This window comes from Dipodomys ordii, unplaced genomic scaffold, assembly GCF_000151885.1.
Source record: "Dipodomys ordii isolate 6190 unplaced genomic scaffold, Dord_2.0 Scaffold36, whole genome shotgun sequence".
NCBI lineage: Eukaryota > Metazoa > Chordata > Mammalia > Rodentia > Heteromyidae > Dipodomys > Dipodomys ordii.
In genome coordinates this window covers 15,084,372-15,110,958 of record NW_012267252.1, presented here as the reverse complement: position 1 = coordinate 15,110,958, position 26,587 = coordinate 15,084,372, and the positions used below count along the sequence as shown (strand labels likewise).

The 26,587-nt window shown below is 39.5% G+C and overlaps 1 protein-coding gene across 1 annotated transcript in view; it reads right to left on the bottom strand.

The window, feature by feature from the left end:
• Positions 1-8,227: 8,227 nt before the first annotated feature.
• The window catches only part of Fam160b1 (family with sequence similarity 160, member B1), a 27,399-nt gene continuing 9,039 nt past the window's right edge, over positions 8,228-26,587 (bottom strand). Inside the window, exons 5-17 of the mRNA XM_013017611.1 lie at positions 26,126-26,248; positions 19,858-20,151; positions 19,510-19,706; positions 17,968-18,082; positions 17,360-17,436; positions 17,081-17,273; positions 16,724-16,893; positions 16,197-16,340; positions 15,088-15,178; positions 12,650-12,793; positions 10,672-10,812; positions 9,887-9,990; positions 8,228-9,788 (exon numbers count right to left, since the gene is read on the bottom strand). Of these exons, the coding sequence (XP_012873065.1) occupies positions 9,683-9,788; positions 9,887-9,990; positions 10,672-10,812; positions 12,650-12,793; positions 15,088-15,178; positions 16,197-16,340; positions 16,724-16,893; positions 17,081-17,273; positions 17,360-17,436; positions 17,968-18,082; positions 19,510-19,706; positions 19,858-20,151; positions 26,126-26,248 (1,899 nt within the window). The 3' untranslated portion in view covers positions 8,228-9,682. The remainder of the gene's footprint in view (positions 9,789-9,886; positions 9,991-10,671; positions 10,813-12,649; positions 12,794-15,087; positions 15,179-16,196; positions 16,341-16,723; positions 16,894-17,080; positions 17,274-17,359; positions 17,437-17,967; positions 18,083-19,509; positions 19,707-19,857; positions 20,152-26,125; positions 26,249-26,587) is intronic.

Sequence of the window (26,587 nt, the reverse complement as noted above, 5' to 3'; positions counted from 1 at the left end):
ATCTCAACATTCTGTTATAGGGCTTCATGTATCTAGTGCAAAAGATTTTCTCTAAGCAGACCCATTTGGGAATCTTATCAGGAGAACAAAGCCTACCTCTGGGTCAGTACAGTGGCCTCTTGCTGTTGATGGCTTGATGACTAGTGGTCCTGAAGACAGTTCAGCTGCTCCTGCAAAACGTCTTTTGAAAAAATCATTAAGAGACAGAGATCAACTTCCATAGTGATGTGAGAATCCCATATGAAGAGTTTGCAAAGAAAGACTGATTCAGGGGGTTCAGAACCTTGTGTTTGTAAAAAGAACCCAGGAACCAGTAGAAAAGGTCTCTCTCTTCCCCTTCTTCCCCCTCCTCCTCTTTCTTCCCCAAATAAGATGCCAGGGTTTCTTTTTGTTTTTTTTGTTTTTTGGGTCCAGTCATGGGGCCTGAACTCTGGGCGTGGGCGCTGTCCCTCAGCTCTTCAGCTCAAGGCTAGCGCTCTACCACTTGAGCCACAGCGCCACTTCGGGCTTTTTTCTTTTTGCTTATGTGGTGCTGAGGAATCGAACCCAGGGCCTCTGGCATGCAAGGCATGCGCTCTACCACTGAGCCACCTTCCCAGCCCCCCAGGGTTTCTTTTCTAAGAGGTCAGTAGTAGCTGAGCACACATTTCCGGAGGAAGGACCTAGACAGAATGGTCTTGTATCTGAAGTCACAACAACAAGCAAGCTGCAAAATGAGGACAAAGAATTTTTAATAATTCAACAGCCTTAAAATGGTGTTGATATTGAAATGCTCAGCCCAGAATTATCTATGTCAAATTAATTACACTTCCTTAGTCTTTTTCTTCTCATTGAAATAAAAATGATAATGAGCAACACTGCTGAGCAAGATGTATATCAGCTTTTTCTTTGAAATACTCCAAACTCCAATGAATATCAATTATGTTATATGCTATGCATGAAAAACCTCCAACCATTAAGAGTGGTGCATGATTATTTTTATTTCAATGTCAAATTGCAAAGAAAAATACCCAGAAATTGCTAGGCACGTTTCAACTTTTATAGCTTTTATTTTTAGGATGTGGATCTGAACTCAAATTCCAACGAGTCACATATGTTGTTGCTAACAGCATCTTTGGGGAAAGGTTTATTTGAATCTGTACTACACTGGTTCATTTTATAGAAACAAAAGCCTTCTATAAAATGAAACCTGCTATTGTGGAAGAGTCCAAGGCACACAGATTGCTAGGATAATATTTACATCCTAAAAGATACTTTCTTTGCAATTTCTATTTCTGTACTCCCGTTGGAACCAAACACCAAGGCAGTTTAAGATTTTCTAATCATTTCAACAACAGAATGAAAATAAAGATCATAACTGAAGCTCCAACAAAGATCACAGAATGATAAAAAGCTGGCTTTCTACATTGTTGATAAGAGCGACCGAATAGAGATTTAAGTACAAGAGTGTATTTTAAACATGCAAGAATAATGTCTTTTAAGAACATTTAGTTTGTTTCCACATCTAGAAAGCTTCAGTTCCTGCTCTGTTTTGGAAAATTCTAGGCAATTAAAACACTACACACTGTTCTGTTCGTGAATGGAGTAAGGAATACATTGCTCCTGTTATTGCATAAATGAATCTCATCCTCAGGGCTTTGAAAAATAGCTTTATTCCAACAATAGTGAATTTGTGTGTCATCTCATCTCTCTGCATTACAGTAAAATTGATTTTATGATTCCTTTCTCATAAATTGTAGGCCAGAGGCAATCAGAGCCTTCTTTGGAAATGCTTTTTTGCTTGTCTTTCTTAATGTCACTTTTTTTTAATTTAAATTTTATTGTGAAGGTGATGTACAGAGGGATTACAGTTACATAAGTCAGATAATGAGTACATTTCTTTTTGAACAATGTTACCCCCTCCCTCATATTCTCCACTTTTTCTCCTCCGAACCCCGTCCCCACAAGCTGTGTCTAGTGAGTATCACTGTTGCATTGGTTCACCCTTTGTCCCACAGTGTGATTTCCCTTCCCTTTCCCAAATCAGATAAACTATATACAAGACAAAGGTTACAGAAATCAAAACCAACAGGGAATAAACCAAAGAAGAGAAAATAGAAAAAAGTAACTACAATCACTATTAAAAAAAACCCACCTCTTGTTTCCATTTCTTGGAGCTCATTTTGATAAACATCATTTCATATATAGCTATTGAGCCATTGAGATCCTTGTTTTTTATTTATTTTTTTATTTATTTGCTTTTTAGTGACAGTATTGAGGCTTGAGCTCAGGATTTGTGCTATCTCTTAGCCTTTTTTGCTTGAGGCTGGTACTCTACCACTCGAGCCATAGTTCTACTTCTGCCTAGGCTGACTTTAAACTGCAGTTCTCAGATCTCAGCCTCCTGAGTAGCCAGAATGACAGGTGTGAGCAACAGTGCCTGGCTGTCTCATTTGCATTTACTTCTCTGAGCTTGCAAGTGCAGTTAGGGTTTTCATCAGTAACGTATGTCTGTGAAACCATCGTGGGATGTGCATTTTATGGGCTGGGTCTTCTGAGCCGAGTATCATTCCTCAAGCCTTGAGCACAACATAGGGAGAAAGGTTGTGCTAAGAATCCATCATATGGATACTGTGCAAACGAACACACATCACATGGGGACCATTATATATACTAACAGTTACCAAATCAAAGAGTGTGTTCTCCATCTACGCCTGCCTGACCTGACAGCAGAACCTGCCACGGCATTCAGATTTCTCAGTCTGTTGGAATGCCGTACTTTCATGCCATTAGGACTTGGGTTACTCCACGAAGAATATTATAACCTTAATGCTTCTGTGTGTGTGTGTGTGTGTGTGTGTGTGTTTTACAGGATACATAGACTAATCTACCTAGAGGGAAGCATCAGGTCATAGGTCATATTAATCAACACCGAGTTTCATATCAAGTTTCCTTACATCCGACTGGAAGCCTGGGAATGGAGAACACAGAAGGCATACTTCTTCATCTTGCTCAGTGGCAGCTGTGAGTACTGTCTGTGTGGGCTATGTGAGATGAGAAGGGGATGTTTACCCATTCCATGTCTCCATACACACCCAGTAAGTGGCCTATTTCCCCCAACCTCAGTTGGCTCTCTTCAATATGCAGCTTCTTTGTCCCCAACCCAAGGGAGAAGACTGTCTATGACAGTGCTGAGGTAAAAACTAAATCTTATCTGATCTTTGGATCATTTTGGGTTTGTAGTTGTTTTGTTTTGGTTGTACTGGGATTTTGGACTCACGCTTCCATGCTTGTGAGGCAGGTGCTCCACTGAGCCATGACTCCAACCCATTTTTGTACTGTGTATTTTTGAGAGTCTCACTTCCAGCATAGGCATGGGCCTGGATTGTGATCCTCCTGTTGTAGCTGAGATGACAGAAATGGCCTCCTGCTACCCCCAGCCCCACCTTCTGTGGAGGGGTCTCCTGGGCTCTTCTGCCTGGGTTTAGCCTGGAGCTGCAATCCTCCCAGTCTCAGCCTTTCAAGAGGTTGTCAGTCTTGAGGACTTTTCTGCCTGGACTGGCCTCAGGCTCTGGTCCTGGAGATCCTTATCTTCTCAGCCTCCTAAGTGGCTAGAATGACAGCCATGAGCTGCCACACCCAACTTCTTCAGGTCATTTCCTGAATCTTTTCTTTGATTTCAATTATTTGTCTTGCTTGTAATATTGCTAGAAAATGCTTCCTTAAATCAGGAGACTAAATTGCTATTTTACTAAAAAATAAAAAAATACAGGAATCCGGAGGAGCTTTATGTCAATCTCAGGATGCAGTGAAAGCAGGCAGCATGCACTCCACCAGGGGGCAGTCTTCATTTCTTGCTGAGCAGACTTAAATATGGCTATGATTATGTAGTGTAACTCAACAGTTTAGAATATAACCCTCAAAATAATGTACGCAATCTAGAGCTGTAGATGAGGCTCTGGGTCTGATGGCTATGATTATGTAGTGTAACTCAACAGTTTAGAATATAACCCTCAAAATAATGTACGCAATCTAGAGCTGTAGATGAGGCTATGGGTCTGATCTCCACCCCAACACATACAATCTATGTATGTATGCATCCATCCATCTCTCTCTATCTTCCTACCTACATGTTTAAAATTATGTATATATATATATATATGATATACATGTGCTAGTTACATTTATCTTAGTATGTCTATTATTAACTATTGACTATAATAATACCCAGTTAATAGTGGAGCTTGTTTTTCCCTTTTATTTATTTATTTTTTGTGTCCGGTCGTGGGGCCTGAACTCTGGGCCTTGAGCTCTTCAGCTTAAGGCTAGTGCTCTACCACTTGAGCCACAGAGCCACTTCTGGCTTTTTTCTTTTTGCTTATGTGGTGCTGAGGAATCAAACCCAGGGCCTTGAGCATGCAAGGCAAGCGCTCTACCACTGAGCCACCTTCCCAGCCCTGTTTTTCCCTTTTAGATGATCTACAATACTATGGACCCTGCAGGGTACTGACTAACTACTGACTTAGTCTGTTGGGCACTGTTTCTCCGCTTACCACATAATGTGGTTGTGCTTTCTTGGTATAGACACAGTGAACTTTCATAGAGACTTCTTGAGGGCAGAAATATCTTTTTCCATGTTTTTCAGGACCTCCTGGTTTAGAAAAAGTTCTCAGTAAGTATTTAAGAAGCAAAATTCTTGTTTTCAAATGAAACTCATGTCTTATTTTTGATATATTTGTATAAACAGTACAGAAAAAGGTAACACACAGAAGATCCAAATTCTAACAAGTGAGTGTGCATGAAACAGGATTAGATGGGATTGAGGCAGATTGTAGGGCATATATCAAGTGAAGTTAAAAGCCTAGCTTGAAGCCAGCCTGAGCAAAAAGATTAGCAAGATTCCATCCCTACCAACAAGCCAGGCATAGTTTTATACCTATAATTCCAGCTACATAGGATAAGTAGGACAGTGGTTTGAAACTGGGCAAAAAACTGAGAGCTTAGCTGGGTGCTGGTGGCTTATGCCTGTAATCCTAGTTACTAAGGAAGCTGAGATCTGAGAATCACGGTTCAAAGCCAACCTGGGCAGGAAAGTCCAGGAGACTCTTATTTCCAATAAACCTCTAGAAAACTGGAAGTGGCGCTGTAGCTCAAGCGGTAGAGTGTTCATTCGCCTTGAGCTGAAGAGTGCAAGGACAGCACCCAAACTCAGAGTGCAAACCCACAACTGACCAAAAAAAAAGAAAGAAAAAGAAAAACCTGAGAGCTTATCTAAAAAGTAATTTAAGCAAATAAAGGATGGGAGTATGGCTCACGGTAAAATGTTTGTCTAGCAAGTTGAAGGTCTTGAGTTCAAACTCCAGTACTGCTACAAAAAGGAAACCCCTAACAACTTTCTGTGTGGGCCTAAGACACACCCCACCTCTTCTGTGGCCCCTTCAGTATCAAGCAGAAAGACAGGCAGGGAATTTCTTTGCTTCTGGTTTTGGGATAAAGAGACAGAGCTTTGGCTGGAGTTACGACAGCACACTATGAACCTTCACAATTTTAGACAAATTCTTTAAATCCTTTGAGATGACTAGTTTTCCACATAAAACTGCAAAATCCTGAAGAGCAGTCCAAAGGAATTTGGAGTGGGTTTTAGGCATTCCTCACGTGCATTTTCCTCTCACAGAGGCTCTGGTCTCAGCGTTGGCCTGCCCATCCCTTCATCCTTAGATCCTCTTTTCCTCTTATGGCTATTCTGAGAAGCACAGGCTCCAAGATGACTTTTCCTTTCTGGTTTTGCTGGTGGTCCATGCTTCTTTAGTTTCCAATTAAGGGACTTGGGAAAATACTTCAGTGGATGTTAAAAGTCTAAAGTCTGTTTCAATGTCAGCTGAAAAAAAAAAGACTCTAAAATGTGTTAAGAAAGCATGCTTAGCGCCAGGTGCTGGTAGTTCAAGCCTATAATCCTAGCTGCTCAGGAGGCTGAGATCTGAGGATCCTGGTTCAAAGCCAGCCCGGGCAGGAAAGTTTGTGAGACCCTTATCTCCAATGAAACCAGAAAACCAGAAGTGGTGCTGTGGCTCAAAGTGGTAGAGCATTAACCTTGAACAAAAAAGAGCTCACAGGCAGCGTGTAGGCCCCAAGCGCAAGCCCCACGACCAACAACAACAACAACAAAGAATGCTTCGAATGAATTGTTTTTCTAAGGGCCACAGAAGCATTCTTTCCTTTAGAGCAGTGGTTATTAAGGATGCAATGGAGTATATGGTATTTCCCAGGAAGCATACCTCCCCCCATACTCATGTGCACTCCTTTGGTTCTCTCTAGCACTACTGGAGTCAGTAATAGAATGGCCACTGATTCCCTTGTGCTACTCTTTTTGTATTTAAGATGTGAAGAACACTTCCATTTAGAGTTGTACAGAAATAGAAGACAGTATTTTGCTTAAATTACATTATTTATTTAAATTATCCCTCTTACTCCTGCATGCACTGTTAGCACAAAAAGTCAACCTTGGTCACCACCTCCTTTGAAGAGGGCACAGGTGGAGGAGCAGCATTGGAAGAGATTTTCCACAGATGGCCGAGAGCCTCAACCCCACGCTGTGGTAACACTGCCAGAGACTTGCACAACGTTCATAGAAAGTCCACCCAAACTCCTGTTTAATGTAAACAAGGCAGGAGGCGCACAGACTATTACATGACACTATTTTACAGGGCACAGCATGATTACCTATCAGGTTTTAACATAGCCAATGCCATCATGACATGCGTATTTCCATTTACTGGACAACCCAAAATACAACTACCATATAATTTGTGGTTTTAATGCTTTGCTGCAACTTCTTCTGTCAATACCTATGAACATCACAATTAGATGGTAATTGCTTAGTAATTCAAAAATTTATGAAATGTTACTGTAAATTTATGAAACAACTGTAATTTGTGCCCCATAAAATTAAGTGTAACAATCTTTACACTAGCAACGGTGTAGCAAGCTAAGGATTTTGGTCCTTACACACATACACACATACGCACACACACATATGGTACATATATAATAAAGATACAATTAAACCAAAAGTCATGAATCCAGGCACAGCTTCCATATTGCACAGATACATTGTGAGAACATTACATAGATCTATCTAATGGGAGAACTTAATGATAATTGACAGACAAATCTGAGTTCTATCAGGTAAGGAATGTGGCTCCTTACTAAAATTAAACCCAAAGAATACTCTGTTAGAAACTTTGAAAAAAATGTGCATATCTATTTATAGCAATGTGAAGGAAGGGCAAAATTTAGTCTGCAAGTTGCTATGGCAACTGGTTGTAAAGGGACACTTTTCAACCAACACAGTGCATCTGAGTCACTGCTTCTGCAAGTACCAAGTACTGGAAACAGTCAGCTTAGGGGCCACGGTGAGGAAAAGTGATGTCCATGTGTCCTAACAAGGCCAGCTCGCTGTGACTACTTGTGCTGGCTCTGGGTCTGAACTAAAATACATAAACAGGAAAGAAACTCAGAAGAGGAACAAATTAAACTTTAAGCTTTAGCTGGTTACAAATCAAAGCCACAGTAACTCTAAAGCAGCTTCAACACAAAGAAATAAAAGAGTTAAAGCTTTTCTGTGCTTGGTTTCCTGGCTTAGCTATAGGGTCCCATTGTGAAATCAGGGATAAAAGAATATTTGGTTTGTGAGGTAACATCACTGCTATTCTACTTCCTAAGCATGATGAACACATTAAGAGCTATCCAGCATCTTGTAAATGCCTTATTTTGAATACAGCTACATCCAAATGACTACATCTAAAATGGAGGTGATGCAGGGTCCCTTGACTAAACTAATCAATAAATACAATTCCTGTTATTCAAAGTCTCTGCTGGGGATCATGCATGAAGAAACTGCTTCCCAGTTTTGCTGTCTCATTGGTTGGCTTAATGAACATCTTATGATGAATTAAGAAAGAGTTGCATTATGTTTGAAGTTTTAACAATGGTGGGCTTTCCAAAGTGGAGACTATTCACAATCTTCTACTATTTTATTCTCCACTGGGCACTGGTGGCTCACGCTTATAATCCTAGCTACTCAGGGAGTTGAGATCTGAGGATTGCAGTTCAAAGCCAGCCCAGCAGAAAAGACTGTGAGATTCTTATCTCCAATTAATCACCAAGAAGCCAGAAATGGAGCTGTGGCCAAAGTGCCAGGGTGCCAACCTTGAGCAAAAAAGCTAAGGGACAGCACCCATGCCCCAGGTTCAAGCCCCAGTACTGGCACACACATAGATACCAATTCTCAATAAATAGCCAAAACTAAGTATAAATTAAATCAGAAACATGAATACAACAAGCAGGCAAATGCCTGTGGGGATTCTTTGCACAGGACAGGTGCGGTGACCACACTGCAAAAACGCTTCTCACAGTGTCTCCTCCAAAGATCAGAAAGTGGGAAGGTAAAGCGGAAAGTGCTGCTGCTTAATATTTCAATTTAAAATAAAAAAGAGCTTATAAGCAACATTTGAATGATAAACATCAATGACAGAACAAACGGGAAACACAAGCTGTCAATCACACAGAGCAGGCTGGACACAGGACAGCTTGCTAACTTAGATGGTCCTGCCCACCTGCCTAGTCACATGACGCCTTCCCCACACCCTGTCACATGTAAACAAAACATTTAGAAGGCTGTTTTCTTTAATGTCTTTAGAATTTTTTTTTACGACAAAAGACTGAACACAATGAAAAAAATGTAAACATTAGGAGGCCATTGGCATGCTGATTGCTACCTAAGTGTTACCAGCCAGTCGTCCACCTAGGCATCACCTTGCGCTTCAATAAGAAAATCAATTATAAAGCAATTTCATAAAGCAATTTTCGGAGAGGGAGAGAGGAGGACGAAAAAGAGTCTCAACTTAGAACATGTTAATTAGCGTAAAAAAATACTATTTTAGCAAACATCACCAATCATGAACCAATATTGAATGCTGTTGCAAAAGTGACAGTTTAAATAAACAGGAACCCATACGTGAAAACCAATCACTAACATGGCCGTATGCACAAAAGATAAAAGAATGCTTCTTTAAAAATATAGATAGTATATTAATCAAGAATTTATCATATTAAATTGTTATTCTTAGAAAAACTGAATAAAGTTATGCTGCGCTACACATTTTTATCTCCTATAATCAATATTAACATTAATAATTCACTTGATGGTTCCTGAATAACTTCTTTCTCATTTACAGTTTTTTAAATATTTTGTTTGATAAGAACCTTAACCTTAAAAAGTTATAAAATTAGTGATTTTTTTTGCTACTTATTAATCCAAAAGAATATAAGCATTTGAGTCCCAGAGAAAGCCAAAATGCTTTGCTACCCAAAGGATATTAAAGTAACACAAATATCCTCAAAGTCATGACATCAGAAAATTTGTAGCTTTTCAGTCATTAGAAATGCTTATTTCCTGAAGTTCCTTTGATTGTATCCTGGCTTTGCCAGCATGCAATTCTGTTTGGGAACCATAGATAAAGCCAATGAAAACAACATGTAGCACATTCTGCTGAGTGGCTACTCAGCTGGTTCTTAACGGTTCCGTCCAGTTTACAGCAATACTTCATTTAAAAGGCGGTTTGTCCTCTCCTGTGGGGAGGGATAAGTCTTTTCTGATGAAATGTCCACAATGGCACAGTTCCAGAGACCTGAGAGATGGTATTCATGGTGTGGAGGAGGCGTGGTATTTCACAAACGCAATGGCTGCCAGCTCCTTGCAGAACTCTTCTAACACAATCACACCCTCTAGCAATGTGATGTGGTCGATACTGGAAAAAGCAGACATGGAAATCAGGACATCTGTCAGCACATCACTTACTGCATGTGGTGCAAGTTTTGGATAGGAGAAGGTAAAGCACTGACTTACATGGGGCCTTCAGGCTCCAAACCCAGCAATCGCTTTCTGACTAGTAGAAGCTTGGGAGTGAAGTCTTGAATACGTTGAATTCGAACCATGAGGTCTCCAACAACCTGCACAGAAACAGGGAACTTGAGGTTCCTGAAATTGACTATGTAGGGATGGTCTTGGATACAGGTAACTTCCTGTTCTACCTCTAAATAAAGAGCCTCGGTTTTCATTATTCCATGGCCATCTCTGACCAAGGAGTCCTATCCATTCTTTACAATATAAAGGTTTTATATTGTAAAGGTTTGTTTTTATGTATTTTTTTTGTCAGTCCTGGGGCTTGAACTCAGGGCCTGGGTGCTATCCCTGAGCCTCTGTGCTCAAGGCTAGTGCTCCACCATGTAAGCCACAAGGCCACTTCCAGTTTTTTTGAGTAGTTTATTGGAGATAAGTCTCACAGGGACTTTTCTGTCCAGGCTGGCTTCAAACTGCAATCCTCAATCTCATCCTCCTGGTGGTGTGAGCCACCAGCATCTGGATGGTTGTATGTGTGTGTGTGCCACCAGCATCTGTGTGTGTGTGTGTGTGTGTGTGTGTGTGTGTGTGTGTGCGTGTGCACCACCAGCCTCTGGCTGGTTGTGTGTGTGTATTTTTAAAGAATGAGCCCCACACGTGCAACAGATCAGAATGTATGGTAACAGGTATCTACTATTTTCTATCTGACTATGTTAACCACATACCATGACAGGAAGATGTAACTGGGACAGGCTTATCATTCCTAAGGAACAGAATGGAACTAAACTCACCCTGACGATTACAGAAAACAGGGATCGACAGCCAGAGGCAAGGTTCACATAGGGATCCAGCAGGTATTCGTGTGTGTGTGGATGAGGGAAGAGGGAGAGTCTGGACAACACAGACGTCACCTGTAAATTCACATCATAGGGCTGTGGGGAGCAAAGGACAGAAAGACAGGCAACATCACTTACTGCATACACAAATGTGCATTCAACTGATCACTTCAATTTGTCTTATCAAGAAAGGAAAATCCTCCACCTGCTCACCAAGATGTGACACATAGAAATATCTGTTTTATGCAGGTTGAACTAACTAATGAAACAGTGTTTAAGAGGTCTCACACACACACACACAAAAGCCAATGTGTCATATAAAAGTCATATAAACACAGCCAGTCACCCGTGGCTCATGATTGTAAGCCTAGCTACAAGGGAGGCTGAGATCTGAGGAACATGGTTCAAAACCATCGTAGGCAGGAAAATCCATAAGATTCTTCAATAAACTACTCAGAAAAAGCCAGAAGTGGTGTTATGGCTCAAGTGGTAGAGCACTAGCCTTGAGCAAAAGCAGTTCAGGGACAACACCCAGGCTCTGAGTTCAAGCCCCATGACAGGAAAAAAAAAAGTATTAAATACAAACCACCAGGACATATTAAACTAAAATCAAAGAAAAGAGCAGGCATTTTCTCCCTTACACACAGAAACAGATGCTGGGGTTAGTTCCCCCACAAGGTGATGGCTGTCAGTTCCTAGACAGTTGTGCTATGTGATACAACACATTTGGCAGGCACTGGTAACTCATATAATCCTAGCTACTTGGGAGGCAGAGAAGGGGAAGTTTGTGGTTCAAGGTCAGCCCAGGCAAAGAATCTCCATCTAAACTGACAGATGGGTGACATATCCTATACTGCCATCCGTGCTATAGGAGAGGTAAAGATATGAAGAAGCACAGTTGCTGGCCAGCTGGGGCAAGAGTTTTTGAGACTCTATTCTCAACAAGAAAGCTGGGTATGGTGGGGAGTTCCTGTCATCCCAGCTATGGTAAAAAGTATAAGTAGAAGGACTGTGCGTGGTCCAAGCTAGCCTGGGCAAAAAGAGAGACCGTATCTCAAAAATTAGAGTGAAAAGGCTAAAGATGTGGTTTACATGGTGTGGTGCTGACTAGCAAGTGCAAACCCAGAGCTTGAAGTCTTGTACTGCCAAAAAAAAAGCACCAAAAAACAAAACAACAAAAGAAAAAAACCTCACAAGTTTTACTAGAAATCTAGTTGTTAATTTATTTCTCCACAGAAAGCAACTTGGAAGTAGGTTCCAGAGTTGGTCAACATAAGAACAAAAGGAACACTTTTGTATACAAAAAAGCTTCTGTTAAATACTTTCACCAGAACCTCTCATGCCTTACACTGTCTTCTTCTAAGCAGCCAAGGAGACTGATTGGTGGCAACAAAACCCACAAGCTGGATGAGGACTCTATTCCCAAATTCATTTCTCCTAGCAGCTGGTGGCACACACAGCCACCTATCAACTGAGGGCAATTCTCATCCACTGTTAAAGTAAATCAGGCCCTTTATGCCAGCTCTCTCCTTTACATGTTCTGGAGCAAATTCATAATTTTTATGAGGCCAGAGTGGCCAAAATTCAGTTTGCAATGACATTTTAGACTTTCTGAATTGAGCCCAACAAGTTTTATTCTACTGTGTCTATATTAACCAGCTGCTCTCTCTCATCACCTCCAGCACTGTGGCTAGCATGGAGGCAAGGCACTTGTCTTCAATGGCTGTATGGACATCACATAATGCCCTGCACATATGGAACACATCAGACCTCCACCAGGTGGGGACAATAAAGTTTTATGAAAAAGTCATGTGGTGGAGAAATGAAGAAAATAAAGGTACTTGGCTGAAAACTTACACTAAGACCTGCCATAGTGAATGGTAGCACACCCACACAAAAAAATGGAGAAATTGGTATTTTAAAATGTTATTACCTGATCGAGAATTCTTCCCATTCTGTCAAATAAGACTTTCAAAAAATGACCTTCAAAGAAAGCAGCTTCTAAATTACACTTTTCCAGTGCTTTTGGAGATCCAGGCCACTCCCATCTTAAGCAGATAGCACAGTAATCCCGGAACTAGGGAGGAAAATGTTTAGATCATTAAAGAACTACCAAGAAACAGACTGAGATGAAATAGAAATGCTTTGCTCCAAGAAGTATCTGAAGATCGCTGGCTTCAGAGGGGGCATGATGGGGCTCAGCGTGGTAAAGCCCATTATTTAGGACCTAGGAAGCAATGGCTTCAAATTTTTATCTTTTTTGTCTTGTTTCTTTTTTTTTTTCTTTTTGCTTATGTGGTGCTGAGGAATCGAACCCAGGGCCTCATGCATGCAAGGCAAGCACTCTACCACTGAGCCACCTTCCCAGCCCTTGTCTTGTTTCTAACATTTCTGTAATCATTATAATAGTTGCATTTGTTATTGCAAAATGGAAATGAAGAAATGTTACATAAACAATAAAAGCAGCTAAACACTCAAATGCTATTCTTAAAGGTAGTTTGTTATTAATTGTGTGACTTGACTAGCATGTGAACTTGGCTCATCCCAGTAATAAGTTACAGGTCAATGTAAACTTGAATTCTGTTTCAAGTACTGTGGATTAACTACATGCTGAGGAAGATGAATTCTATGCTAGCATGCTTCAACCTAAAGGATTTCAGTGAAAATTATAATTCTTCACTTAAAATTTCCCTGATTTGAGAAACTTTGAATTTGAAAACTACATATTTGGAAATTTACTTTGAAATACTGAAATAGTCTAGTTGCTTATTCAACAAATACCAAATAGGTATAGTGTTGTAAAACATACACAGCCTTAAACTACATGTACTATGGGACTCAATGGTAAATCAAGCACAAAGTCAACCCTCAGAGATCAATTACCTTCTAACCCTAAACAATAATGACAACACAGGGCAATAATAGCTGCAGCAATGTCACAGAGAAGGGGAATATCATTCCCTTCTAGGTGGGGACGAGGACAGAGCTGCTAACTTTCCTGCTGGAGAAAATGTTAAAGAAAATAAACTAGGAGAAGAAGCCTTGAGGAGTTTCAAACAGAGGCCCAAGCAAGCTCAGCAATGTAGCATGATACAAGATTAAGACACAAAAACCAACTGTATTTCTATACATAGCTATCAACAACTAGAAAATGAAATCCAGAATATTTCACATATGGTATTATCAAAAACAATAGCCAAGTGTGGTGGCTCCTTCTCCGTAATCCCAGCTCGATGAGAGGTGGAGATTAAGCTAAGGCAAAAAGTTAGTGAATCTGCATCTCAACCAACAAAGCTAAGGAAGATGGCACACACCTGTCATCCTGGCTAAGCAGGAAGCTAGGAGGATCACAATCCAGGCCCACCTGGGCATAAACATGAGACTCTATTCAAAAACATAACTACAACAAAAAGGGCTGGCTGAATGGCTGACATGGTAGGCCACTTGCTAGCAAGCGTTAAGGCTCTGAGGTCATACCCGACTATTGTCACGAAAACAAAACCAAAACAAAAAGACCCCGAGGAATAAGTTCAACCAAGGAAGTATAAGACTTGTCCATTGTTGAATAATATCAAAGTCAACCTGTGCAGAAGGAAAATAAGTGGAAATCAGAGAGAGAGTTCAGTCAGAGAGACTGAAAACACATTAGGGGCTGCCAGCTGGGTTAGAGAGGTGGGAGGAAGAGGTACCGGGAGCGGGAGGGCCTGTTCTGTTTCTACAGGGCTTCTTTCAGAAGTGACAAAAATGTTCTGGAATGAGCAGTGATTGGTGACAGTGGCACAACACTGTGAACATACTAAAACCCACCAAATTGTAAAAATTAAAATGTTGATATACTAAGATAAATCTTAGCATAAATTTGGTTAAAGGAGAAAAGAAGTATTTAATACCTGTTTTATTTTTAACATTTTCCAGTGAAAAACGCTACAGAGCAAAGACAACACTAGCAGACCTTGGAGAAATCAGTGTCTGTGAGGCAGGCAGGGGAGTGAGCAGTGGAGACAACACTGACTTCCTGTCTGCACAGAACTGGGGAAAAAGAGGACAGGAGCCTGTGGATGGGGCCTGGGTAGCTGTGGGAGGCTGAAGATACCAGGTCTAGGATGCATAGGGGAGATGGATCCAAGTGAGATACAATTCAAAGTGAAAAGTCAAACACCACAGATGATGAAGCAATGTTGAGATGGAGACCCAGTTAGTGACATGCAACTCAGGCTACCCATACAAGCATAGCCAGTGCCAGCAGGGTGCAGGTCTTGTTTCTGAGGAGAGTGGACTCACTTCTTTGTAGTAATGACTGTGGGCAACTGGACAACGTGATGAGGCGTGTGCCCATTCTTAGATTTCATGGCCAATAATGATGTCACTTACCTGCCTATGAGCATCTCGGAGGTAGGTGTCATATCCAGTGCCCTCAACATGGTATGATGATTTTGCTTCATCTGGTACCAGACACAGAAAACTTAAAGGAAAAAGGCCATGATCACCCACAGAAATACTCTTGGAATTCAAGAAGATCTTTCTATCCAGTAAAATAACTAGTGGTATTTTCAGTTTAGCTAAAGATACAAACAATGGAAACTTGAAAACTAAAATTGAGTGTTGTCTTTACTTGAATTAACCTTGTAACTTACTAAATATTCTTTCATTATTTTCAAGTCTATTACAAAATTACTAATTCCATTTAAAATAGATAAAAGCCTAAAAAAGACTTTTTTCCATTTAGATTACTAGGCAATGACAGACTGCCATATTTGTTAATCTCCCAGACAACTGGCCCTTCAGTAACTGAACTTGAGAGAACTTTAGATACAATTTTGCATTTTGAGCCAGATACAATTTTTTAATATTAACTGACTTAGGCATGACACTGACAGCATTAAAGGGAAGAAAAAAATAGGAGAAAAATTTCACAGAAATGACACTGAAAGAGAAGTACAACCATGAACTGAAGAAAATGTCTAGCCCTATGCCTAGTCTATGTGGCAATTCTCAGTGTGGTAAATTTTGAGAATTACTTACAATTAATTCATTTATATAGAGAAAAGCTTGAGGGTTTACTCAATCATATTATTAATTTTTTTTACTTTATTTGCTTTTTTGTGTTTCCTTTTTTGTTCTTTTGTTATTATTACTATTATTAGCAGTAGTAGTAGTAGCAGTAGTAGTAGTAACAGTAGTACAACTACTGCTCCTATTATTACTTTTTTAGGTCTTTTTCTTTATTTTATTTTTTTGCAGTGCTGGGCATCTAACCCTGAGGTTTGTTAAACACACTAGAGCTACATATACCCTACAAAATAGAAAATGGATCCATGAAGCCTTTTTTCTCCTGGTATACCAATTGTTGCCATTGCTGTCACCTGTTACATAATCAAGGTGAAAAAAGTTGACATACTGTTCAAGGAAGACTCAACTCAACCAGAAGCAGAACTGGTATATACCAAAAGAAGTTTAAAAAAATGTATACTGCTACTCACCTATTTACAATTTTATGGACTTCAGTCTTCCCATCATTTCTGGGGTGATCTGGACTAGTAGAAGGTGAAGAACTCAGCCACTCTTGGTTTGACAAAGTGTTATCTGGTGAAATGTCAGTAAATAATGGATCTTCTTCCAGATCTCTAAGTTTAATTTAATGATGTACAAAAAACATTTATTACCATGTTTTCTAAGTCAAAAGAGTCTCTGCTGTGTTTGAAGAAAATATTACTTAATTTTCTAACAGAAAGACTTAAGATATAATGTATTTATATTACAGACGATCATTTTGTGGTAATAATCTCGAGTATCTATGCATTTTGTTACTAGGTTTAAGGAAGAGGTAATATCTCTTGGAATTTAGAATGATAGTATCAAAACATTCGATTTTACTTTCCAAAACTTTCAAACTATTAGAAATTAAGAAAAAAATTATTATCATTAAGCACAACAGAGAGAACTAAGAGAAGACAGAAAGTTCTAGCTTTATGAAACATTGAAGTCCCAGATTTGGACAGACACTTACACTGCTCCAGCTATTAATCCATTCTCTACTACATCTTTGTCTTCTGGACACAAAGGTTTGTATTCTGTATAATTTCTTTCTTCAAGATTTCTTAGGACCAAATTGTAAAGAATGTGCTCATTGGGTTTTTGCAAAAGATGTTCAAACATTCTCAGTGTCATTATGCTTATCTGAAATCAAAATTGATTCAAATGAGTTGAAAATAACTTTATAAAAGTTGTTCTTATTGCCATCTTGTAAAAGTCATGCTTTCAGCCTTTCAACACAGTAAAAAAATAAAAAAAGAGTATTTCAAACACTACAAGTATATTTAAATTGGTATTTCCAAGAATCTAGTATGGTCATTACATAGCTTACCTCATCAGATATGTGATTACAATGTTCAATTAACCTATGTCTTAGAGGATGTCTGCTAATTTCTGCCAGGGTTTCTGGTTCCCTCTGTTCTCCAAGGATAAAAACCACCATTTCTTGAAGCAAGACATCCGAGGTCACTTGTCTAACGATGCGATGGAGCACGGCAGTTGATGTCAGAATCCCTATCTCAGAACTGAGCACAACACACTATGGTTAAACGGGTAGGGCTGCAGAGGTGGTGTCTTTTGTCATCATGTGTAAAGGAATGAAGCTACTCACGCTTGCATTAACTGAGGTTCCATGACACCAATGAAAAATCTCTCATGGACAGCTTTGGCAAGAGCAACAGCAGCAGTCTACAACACAGCACGAACACTATTATTATTTTTTTAGTGGGAAGAAAAGTCTAATTTGTAATTTCAATATATCAGTTTCCATCCTCCATCTGAATTAATGTGGAAAGAAAAAACTGCCTGCTGACCATAAGTTAGATTAAGTGTTAGCTATTGGGCTATATACATTTTTAAAAAAAATTTTCAAGAATAAGAGGAGCAGGACAAAAATTATCCCAACAACTTCAAAGTACTAACAGGAGAACTGGAGGGAAGCCACTGATATGAAGTCAGTGCTTGTAAAGCATTGTACCATAATAGGACAGAACTTGACTCCTGAGCTTTTCCAAAACTGTAAACATCACACACACACACACACACACACACACACACACACACGTTCATTACACTATATAGACTATCCTAAGATGATTAAAATATATTCAGGAATATTAACTAAGGGTTCAAATTTTACTTAGTAGAAACTTACATTTTAAAATTATCAATTAAAAAACAAACATTATCAATTAAAAAAACAAACAAAACAGTTCTAACCTTTTGTGCTTCTTTAATGAGCTGATCACAATAATCAAACCAAGAAAAAAAGGAAATTAAGGCTCGTTTTCCTGGGAATGCTGAAGCATCTTCTTTATGACTGTATGAGTCCAAGCTGCAAACATGGAATGGAAGGCAGACATGCCACGTCTAAAGTTATCGAAAGCCAAACCCCATTTTTTTTTTGCCAATCCTGGGGCTTGAACTCAGGGCCTGGGCACTGTCCCTGAGCTTCTTTGGCTCAAGGCTAGCACTCTACCACTTGAACCACAGAGCCACTTCTGGCTTTTTCTGTTTATATGGTACTGAGGAATCGAACCCAGAACTTCATGGATGCTAGGCAAGCACTATACCACTAAGCCACATTCCCAGCTCCCCAAAGCCCAATTTTATATACGGAAAAATGAAGCCAAGTAGGTGAACACCCTCAGAACACATAGTATGACAGAGATCACAATCAGCAGACAACTGATCAAAATAGCCAGAGATAAGAGAAAACCTTTTAAAAGATACAAATCATTTTCTCTCCTTAAGTGGAAAGAGTGAAACTAAAATAGAACAGAGCAGCAAGAGGAAAACCACTTAGCTCCTCCCTAGATTTGTGCCATAAATTTGACCAGGAAATTAATCACAATGGCAAGGTAGCAGTTCTCAGCTGGCAGGATTCAGGAAAAGGCAGGCAAAGGAAGACTGAAGAAGAAACAGACTGGCTGGCTGCTCTTCCTTCCTGCCTTGATGTACAATACTGTTAACAAGATTAGCTAATGGACGTTGGGAAATGTAGTTTCAGAGAAAACAAGAAAAAAAAGGAAGGCTAAGCATTTGGAGAAAACAACAAGGAAATTATATCAAAATTTCAGACGCTGATAGCTGGCCAGTTTACGTACAGTTTTATTCATGGTGCTTCATATTTTCTAGTACATAAAATTTCTGTAATAATCGTATTTTCCTATGAGAACCAATCAAGGTTGGTAGAGGGATGAAAGAATAAAGGAGGAGAGATTTTACAAAAATGGTCCACAGAATGAAGTCTGCTCTAAAGGTTGTGCAAGTTATTTATCAGAAAGGAAAGTCCCTCTTTTTATAAAATAATTAGATGAAGTGATTGGTTTTACAGTAAACCCTTAAAAACAGATCTGTATAAAGCTGGGCACACAAGAGGCACAGGCAGGAGGAATGAAAGTTCAAAGCTGGTCTGAGCTATATATCAAGACTCTTGTCTCAAAAACATTAAGGACTGGATGCAGCTCAGTGGTAGTTTGTTTAGCATGTGCAAAACCCTAGGTTCCATCCTCAGCAACGTCCCCTCCTCCAAGCATCAGTATAATGAACAAACTGTTATAGCTAGACTGATCCTACACCAATTCGTTGCCAAATTCGTTGATAAATTTAATAAAATACTCAAGAAAACATTTCCTTTTAAGATCACTACTAGTGTTCAATTTTTTTTTAAGGTAAAGATTCAAAGATTTCCATGCTTGTAAAAACTGAACCAGACTTTAAAATGTAGGCATATGAGAAAATACAGAGAATGGTACTTACCCCCAGTTAATTGCTTCTACAGATTCAATATCTAATGGATCCAGTGACCGAGGTAGGGCCTTGTACAGAGAGGCGAGTCTGTCTGTCAGCAGTCTGCACAGGCAAGTGCTCTGGGTAAGGCACTTGGCAGCTGCAGGCTCGGGCAGACTTACTAATAACATCAGACCCTCGCAAGCTTTCACAGCTATTCGGCCATCCTGCAGAGGGGAAAACACACCCCTTCAATCCCGAATTAGATACACACCAAATTAAATCCAACATAAAAGGATTAAGTGTGTTACTTTAAAAGACTAGGGTTTTTTTTTTTCTACTTTCAAGGCCTTTGTTTAAAGTGAGATGATGACTCACAGGACTTCTGGTGAGATTCAACAACGAATTCACTAAGTTGTAATCCTGGTTGGGCCGCACAACTGAGGCCTCTGGCAGTGAGGTGACGCTGAGGTCATCCAAGCTTGTAGAAAGGTCATCCACCTGATGCGGGGGCTCCTCCTCTGGCTCCAGGTGCTCCACTCCAGCAGCAGCACACAGAGCCTCTGGCTGACTGGGGCCTCCGGGATCGGCTGATGAGGAATCCTGCCCTTTAAATGTGCTGTCAGAAATTACACTGGCTGTTCCTTTGGAAGCCAATGATTTCATCTTGTTCTGAAAAGGAATCCAGGTTTGTAATGTTTATGTTAGGAACTTTATAAACCAGAACTTGTATTTTCATGGGTTTTTCTGTAATTACTATTCCATATGCCTACAGTAACAGTCAGTGTTAGGCCAAGTAAAAATATTCTAATTTTTAACAAACCATATTTTAGAGAATTTTACAAACACATTGAAATTAATACTTTTGTATGATTATACTATGTCTTACACTGACCATAAGTAATGAGCAATATTAGAAATATCTACTTGATTACGGCTAAAAACAACTTGGTGGACAAAAACATTTCAAGTGTAATTAGTGTTTTCTCTTCACTAGACTATCATAAATATAATCATCCCAATGTTAATTTTCCTAAGATCACAAGGGAAAATGTAAACTCATAAACAAATATGCTTTAAAGTCCAAAAGTTACCAGCATTACATTAACAGTTTTCACAGAGTCCTCAAATTTTCTTAAATATACAGGTACTTTTCCTAAGTTTTTTCCCTTATATTTCTGCTTTCTAAAACCCAAGAAACTACTCTGAGGCCATTTTTATGTGTGTTTGAGAATGATTTGCTTGAAACACTAAAGCACCCTATTCATACATATAGAATCTTACCTGATACAAATTCTTCATTTCAGGGTAAACCTGTCTTACTTTTTCCATGTGAATGTAAGAGCAATAATCACATTTCACAACCTTATTTCATCATAAACCAGATTGTCTACCAAGCCTATCACAACCATCCATTCCGTTATGGCCTTTACTCATCATGGAAGCACATGAAAGGGTAAATGAACTCACAGTCTACTTCCAAGGCTACAGGAGAATAATTAGAAACCACTTCTACTGCTGTTAAACACATTTTCAGAAATGAGTTCACAGCATGTATGTTTAAAAACAAAACAAAACAAAAACAGGGCTGGGAATGTGGCTTAATGGTAGAGTGCTTGCCTAGCACGCATGAAACCCTGGGTTCAATTCCTCAGTATCACATAAACAGAGAAAGGCAGAAGTGGTGCTGTGGCTCAAGTGGTAGAGCGCTAGTCTTGAGCAAAAGAAGCTCATGGACAGTGTCTAGGCCCTGAGTTCAAGCTACACAACTAGCAAAAAACAACAAACAAAAAATAACCAACTCTATGGAACTCAATATTCCAATTTCCTACAAAATCAACTGCATTATCAGTCTTTATGAAAGTAAAAGTTCAGTCCATCTAAAATTCTAACATGATTTCAACCTTGCTGAACTCTAGAGCCAAGGAATTTGTACTTTGAAAAGTTCCCCAGACCAGGAGAAACTGCTATTTTAACCTTTGCACTTTGCTTTCACCACAGATGCCTGTAGTGAAGACATCCATCCCCACAATACATTTGAGCACGGAATACCTGAGTCTTTTAAACCCAGACTTCTCTCCCATACACAAACCTACAGCACTCAATACCAGCTCGCTGTATCCATCAGGATATCAGGAAGACTCAGGGAATCCAGAACCAAAATGCCATCTTCCCCTCATAGCAAGCTTCCTTGGGGCTCCATCCCTTCTCGGTTTCCTGCCCCCCCTCCCCCCAGTAGCTACATAGCACACAGAACAGACCTCCAGCCCCTTCAGTACTAGAACCTTCTTTATCTCACCCTCCCCTACCTGGCTCCCCACTAACTACAGTCCTTGCTGGCTCCTTTTTGTCTGTGGGACTCCATCCACAACCAAGCTGGTCTCCCTGCTTCTGTCTCTTCCCAAAGTAGCCCAAAAGTGTACACCAGATGCTGCTAAGTTCTCAAGGTACAGATACTACTGAGTAATTTTACCTGCTCACACCCATTGGTGGTTTGCCAGTCTATAACTAAGCTTAAATCCTGTCCTACCATTTGAGATAGTTCCTAACCTGTCTGCTTAAGCTCTTTTTTCTACATATTCCAATTATACTATTTCCTCAACACACTTTATTCCTTATACTCATCCAGTCGCATCTAACCATCTGACAAGGCTCATTCCTAGTATCTTGGAACAGATGTCATCTCTTCATCTTACAAACACTTTAAAGTCATTTATTTTGCATTATTCCTTATTTTACAGTTAGATCACATCTAAACAGTTTGAACATTCTTCTTACCCTCTTCATCAACTATAAACTCCTTTGGGCAAAGACCATATGTGCTTAACCCACAAGAGAGATTTATGTTGGCTTACATAAGTGAACAAGCATTAGACTTTAGGGGACACATTATTTTTGTTCTTCTCTATATTTAAAGTAATAAAACTGCATTTCTCTAAAGATTTATTCATTCAGCAAGGTTAATTAAGCAGTTGTTATTATGTATTATGCTATATATAAGAGCAACTGAGGAGAGTCAAAGATTAAGACAGAGTCCTTGTCTCAAGGAGCTTAATGACCAGCAGGAGAAAAGAAAAAGTACATAAAGACTTCTAATGCTGGAGGTGGGGGAGGGAGGTGAAGGGGCAGGGGGGGAGTGCAGAGATGGGAAGGGTTAGGAAGGGGAAACAAAGGAGGAGGCAACAATGCTTGATAAGAAATGTACTCATTATCTTGCCCATGTAATTGTAACCCCTCTGTACGGTATTTTCACAATTAAAAAAAAAAAAAACTTCTAATGCTAGGGAGAGTCTAATAACCAACAATAACAGCTTGTGAATACTCTTCTCCAGGCAAAAGAATAGAGATACCTCCCTTCCCACTTTGGACAAGTAGGTGCTATAAAATGTACATCAAGCAAACATGTCATGGTTCTGAAGGGTGTTGTTTGTAGTAAGATTAAACATAAATGTGTCTCAAGACAAATACATTTCCATTAACACATATAGGCCTGCAAATTTCCTCTGCTTCTCATCTAGGGCTATATACTTCTGAAGCCAGTTTTAGAGATTTTGTGGTAGAAATCTATCAAACTTAAGTTTCAGGAAAATTCTGCACATCTAAAGTACACTAAAAAATAAAAATGAAAAATGAAGTACACTAAAGGATCTAAGATAACTTTAGGGGAAAAAAGGGAATAGAAACACCATTCTTAGGAAACTAATCTACTTTTTATATTTTAAAAAAACCCTAAAAGAATAGTGATGTCCACCTGATGTGAAAGAAATAATTTGTATTATCAAAGCTCATAGAATTCACAAACTTTATAGACCATGATAAGGACAATTTGCCTTGTGAAGGTTAAAATGTGTTTGTGACTTTAATAAGTATCACTATTCCACAATACTGTGAAATATGTGAAATTTATATAATCACCTAAGCTCAATCTAAAAAAAAAAGTGAGAGATGGGATGGGTTAGGAGTGATGGGTGACAATGTTGTCAGACACCTTATATTCATATACTGTTTTGTAGAATGGGAACTACTTTGTACAACTACTTAAAGATATAATAAAAATGTAAAAAAAAAAGAATAGTGCTATCACCTTCATTAACAAATCTTTAGAAGTTTGAAATCATAAGACTACTTGAACCATTTTGAAGTAAGTTTAAAAACTAAGATACAAAATATGATGCACATCATAAGAAATGTGTGTATAGACTTTAACACAAGCTATAAACTTAATTTCATGCAATTTTGGGTCCGGTCGTGGGGCCTGAACTCTGGGCCTGGGCGCTGTCCCTCAGCTCTTTTGCTCAAGGCTAGTAGTGCTCTACCACTTGAGCCATAGCGCCACTTCCGGCTTTTTTCTTTTTGCTTATGTGGTGCTGGGGAATCGAACCCAGGGCCTCAGGCATGCAAGGCAAGCATTCATGCAATTTTGTAGCTGAGCTGCTCACTGTACTTAATAACATCCTAAATTGTTTATTTAATAAGGTGAAACAGAAGACAAACCCACTTATTGGACCGACTAACTTTGAAAAACACTCGAAACTAAAAACCTGACAATCCTGGATGCTGGCTGAGGACATAATCACTGAGATGCACACTGATAAGGCCACATTGGAAGAGAGTTTGGCAGTTCCTTATAAAAATAAATATATACCTACAATATAATCTAGTAATTTTATTACTAGGAATTTTCCCAGGTAAAACAAAAGCCTAAATTTATGCAATCTGCATGGGAAAGTTTACAAAGTACTGGGTTCTGGGTTCCATCTCCAATGCCTCAAAGAAAAAAAAAAAAACAAGCAAAAGGCTTATTACAATCATATAACTTTGCCTAAGAAAATACTTTTGGAACAGAAAACCTAAGTTAAGAGGACGGGGGATTAGAAGAGCATAAGACAAGGAGATGAAACTATTATAAATTTTGACTGTGGTGGGGTTGAGTTTGTGAAACTCAAACTTATAAAATCAGTAGTAGTTAGAAACAGTCTCACCACCCTTACAGGCTCATGTGCTGAAGGCCTGGTCCGCAGAGTCAGAGGGGACTGGGTCATGAAGGCTTTAACCCACTGGGAACTCATAGCTGAATAACTAGCAGGGCCCAACTGGAGGAAGCAGGTACAGGGGACATGTCTTTGAAGGGTTCATCTTTTCCCAGGCCTCTTCCTCCTCTCTTTCTACTTCCCAGCTCCCACAGGTGAACAATTCTCCTTTCCACATGCTCCCTGCCATGAAGCTCTGTCCCAACCCAGGCCCAGAGAAAACAGAGCTTCCCATGGACTGAATAACTCTGAAACCATGAGCCCAAAAAATCTTTCCTCTCTTAAGCAGGTGTTTTTAAACAGCCAAGAAAATTAACACAGAACTGCAAATTAAAAACAGGATTAATCCAGGCACTGGTAGCTCATACCTATACTACTCAGGAGGATGAGGTATGAGGATCACAGTTCAAAGCCAGCCCAGGCAAGAATATCTGTGAGACTTACCTTCTATTAATCACCCAAAAGCCAAAACTGGAGCTGTAGTTTAAGTACTATAGCATTAGCCTTGAATACAAAAGTTCAGTGACAGCGCCCAGGCCCTGTGTTAAAGCCCCAAGATTGGCACAAAAACAGTGGATTATACTGCATGTAACTAGAAACAAAATGGAAAAAAAAGGAAGAAGGGTTTTGTTTTTTTTTAAATGCTAGTCCTGGGGCTTGAACTCAGAACATGAGTGCTCTCCCTAAGTCTGGCTGGCAAAAGATTTTAAACTAAAAAGCAAGATGGTGGGGAGTGGAGGGGAAGAAAAACCTATTTTTTTCTAATCTATTAATAAATTATTTTGCTGATGGAAAAAAACAAGAAAGTGGATGAAAGCAGACTGCCTTTTTTTTTTAAAGCTTTTAAAACTGGAAGTTTTAAAGGTGGCTCAGGCCTGTAATCTTAGCTACTCAAGAAGCTGAGATCTGAGGATCCAGGTTTGAAGCCAGCCTAAGCGGGGAAAGTCTGTAAGACCTTTTACCCACAATTAGCCACCATAAAAAGCTGGAAGTGGAGCAGTGATTTAAGTGGTAGGGTGCTAGCTTTAAGCAGAAACACTCCAGGGTAGCACGTAGGCCCTGAGTTCAAGCACCAGGACTGGCAAAAATACAAACAACAATAACAAAAAAAAATCAGGAAGTGAAATCCAAAGCACTAACTGACTTATCAACTATGACTTGGTGATTAGGACTTTAAAAGAAGAACAAAATACGAAACCCAATCATCCTACTGGACTGGATGGTAAACCACGACTTTGTAGAATGTTTAGACTGGCACCTGCCAAGACCCATGCTGGATGGTAGAGCCAGCCTACCTGCTGCTGGCTCTACCAATCTGCTAGCTTGTTCACCTATGATTTCTCTACCAAGCAACTCTCTGTCCAAGCCTCACCTTTTTGCCTGTCCAGGCTTCATACTGCCCCACAGATCTGGCTCAACCACATTCTTTGAACATCTCTTTTCCCAGGAGATTTCAAGTTAGAATAAACGGTGATATTAAATGTAAAATAATTCTGGGACGTGAAATCAGCTCTGATAACTTACAAAACTAATTCCTCCCAAGATTATTCATAGAATTCAATTTTCATAACGATTTGAATGCAAGCATGTTTTGTAGTTTGAGAAGTGCAGCTTACCTCCAGAAAAAAGTTCACCAGGTAGGGATCCTGTTTCAGCTTTGCACACACGATACAGAGAAACTGAATCTCTTCATTTTCCGTTGGTGTTGCGAGCACTTCCCCACATAATCGAATTAATTTCTGTCAAAAAAAACCTTTTTTAACTTAGAAAGTAGAACAATTTAAAATCTTTAGCCATCTGTTTGCCTTCAGGATATTAAAATTTTCAAATGATTCAAATACTTCACATTAATTAGATAGAGCACTAACAATACACTCACTTATACTAGTAATCTCTTCAAGTTTATTACCATAAAAGGTTGATGGATCCATATCTTAGCTATGGTAAATAATGCTGCAATAAACATTGTTGTGCTAGTAGCTTTAGTGTGGTCTTGTTTGTAAACATTTGGGTAAATGCCCAAAAGTGGGATTGCTGGGTCATAGGGGAGTTCTGTGTGAAGTCTTTTGAGGAACCTC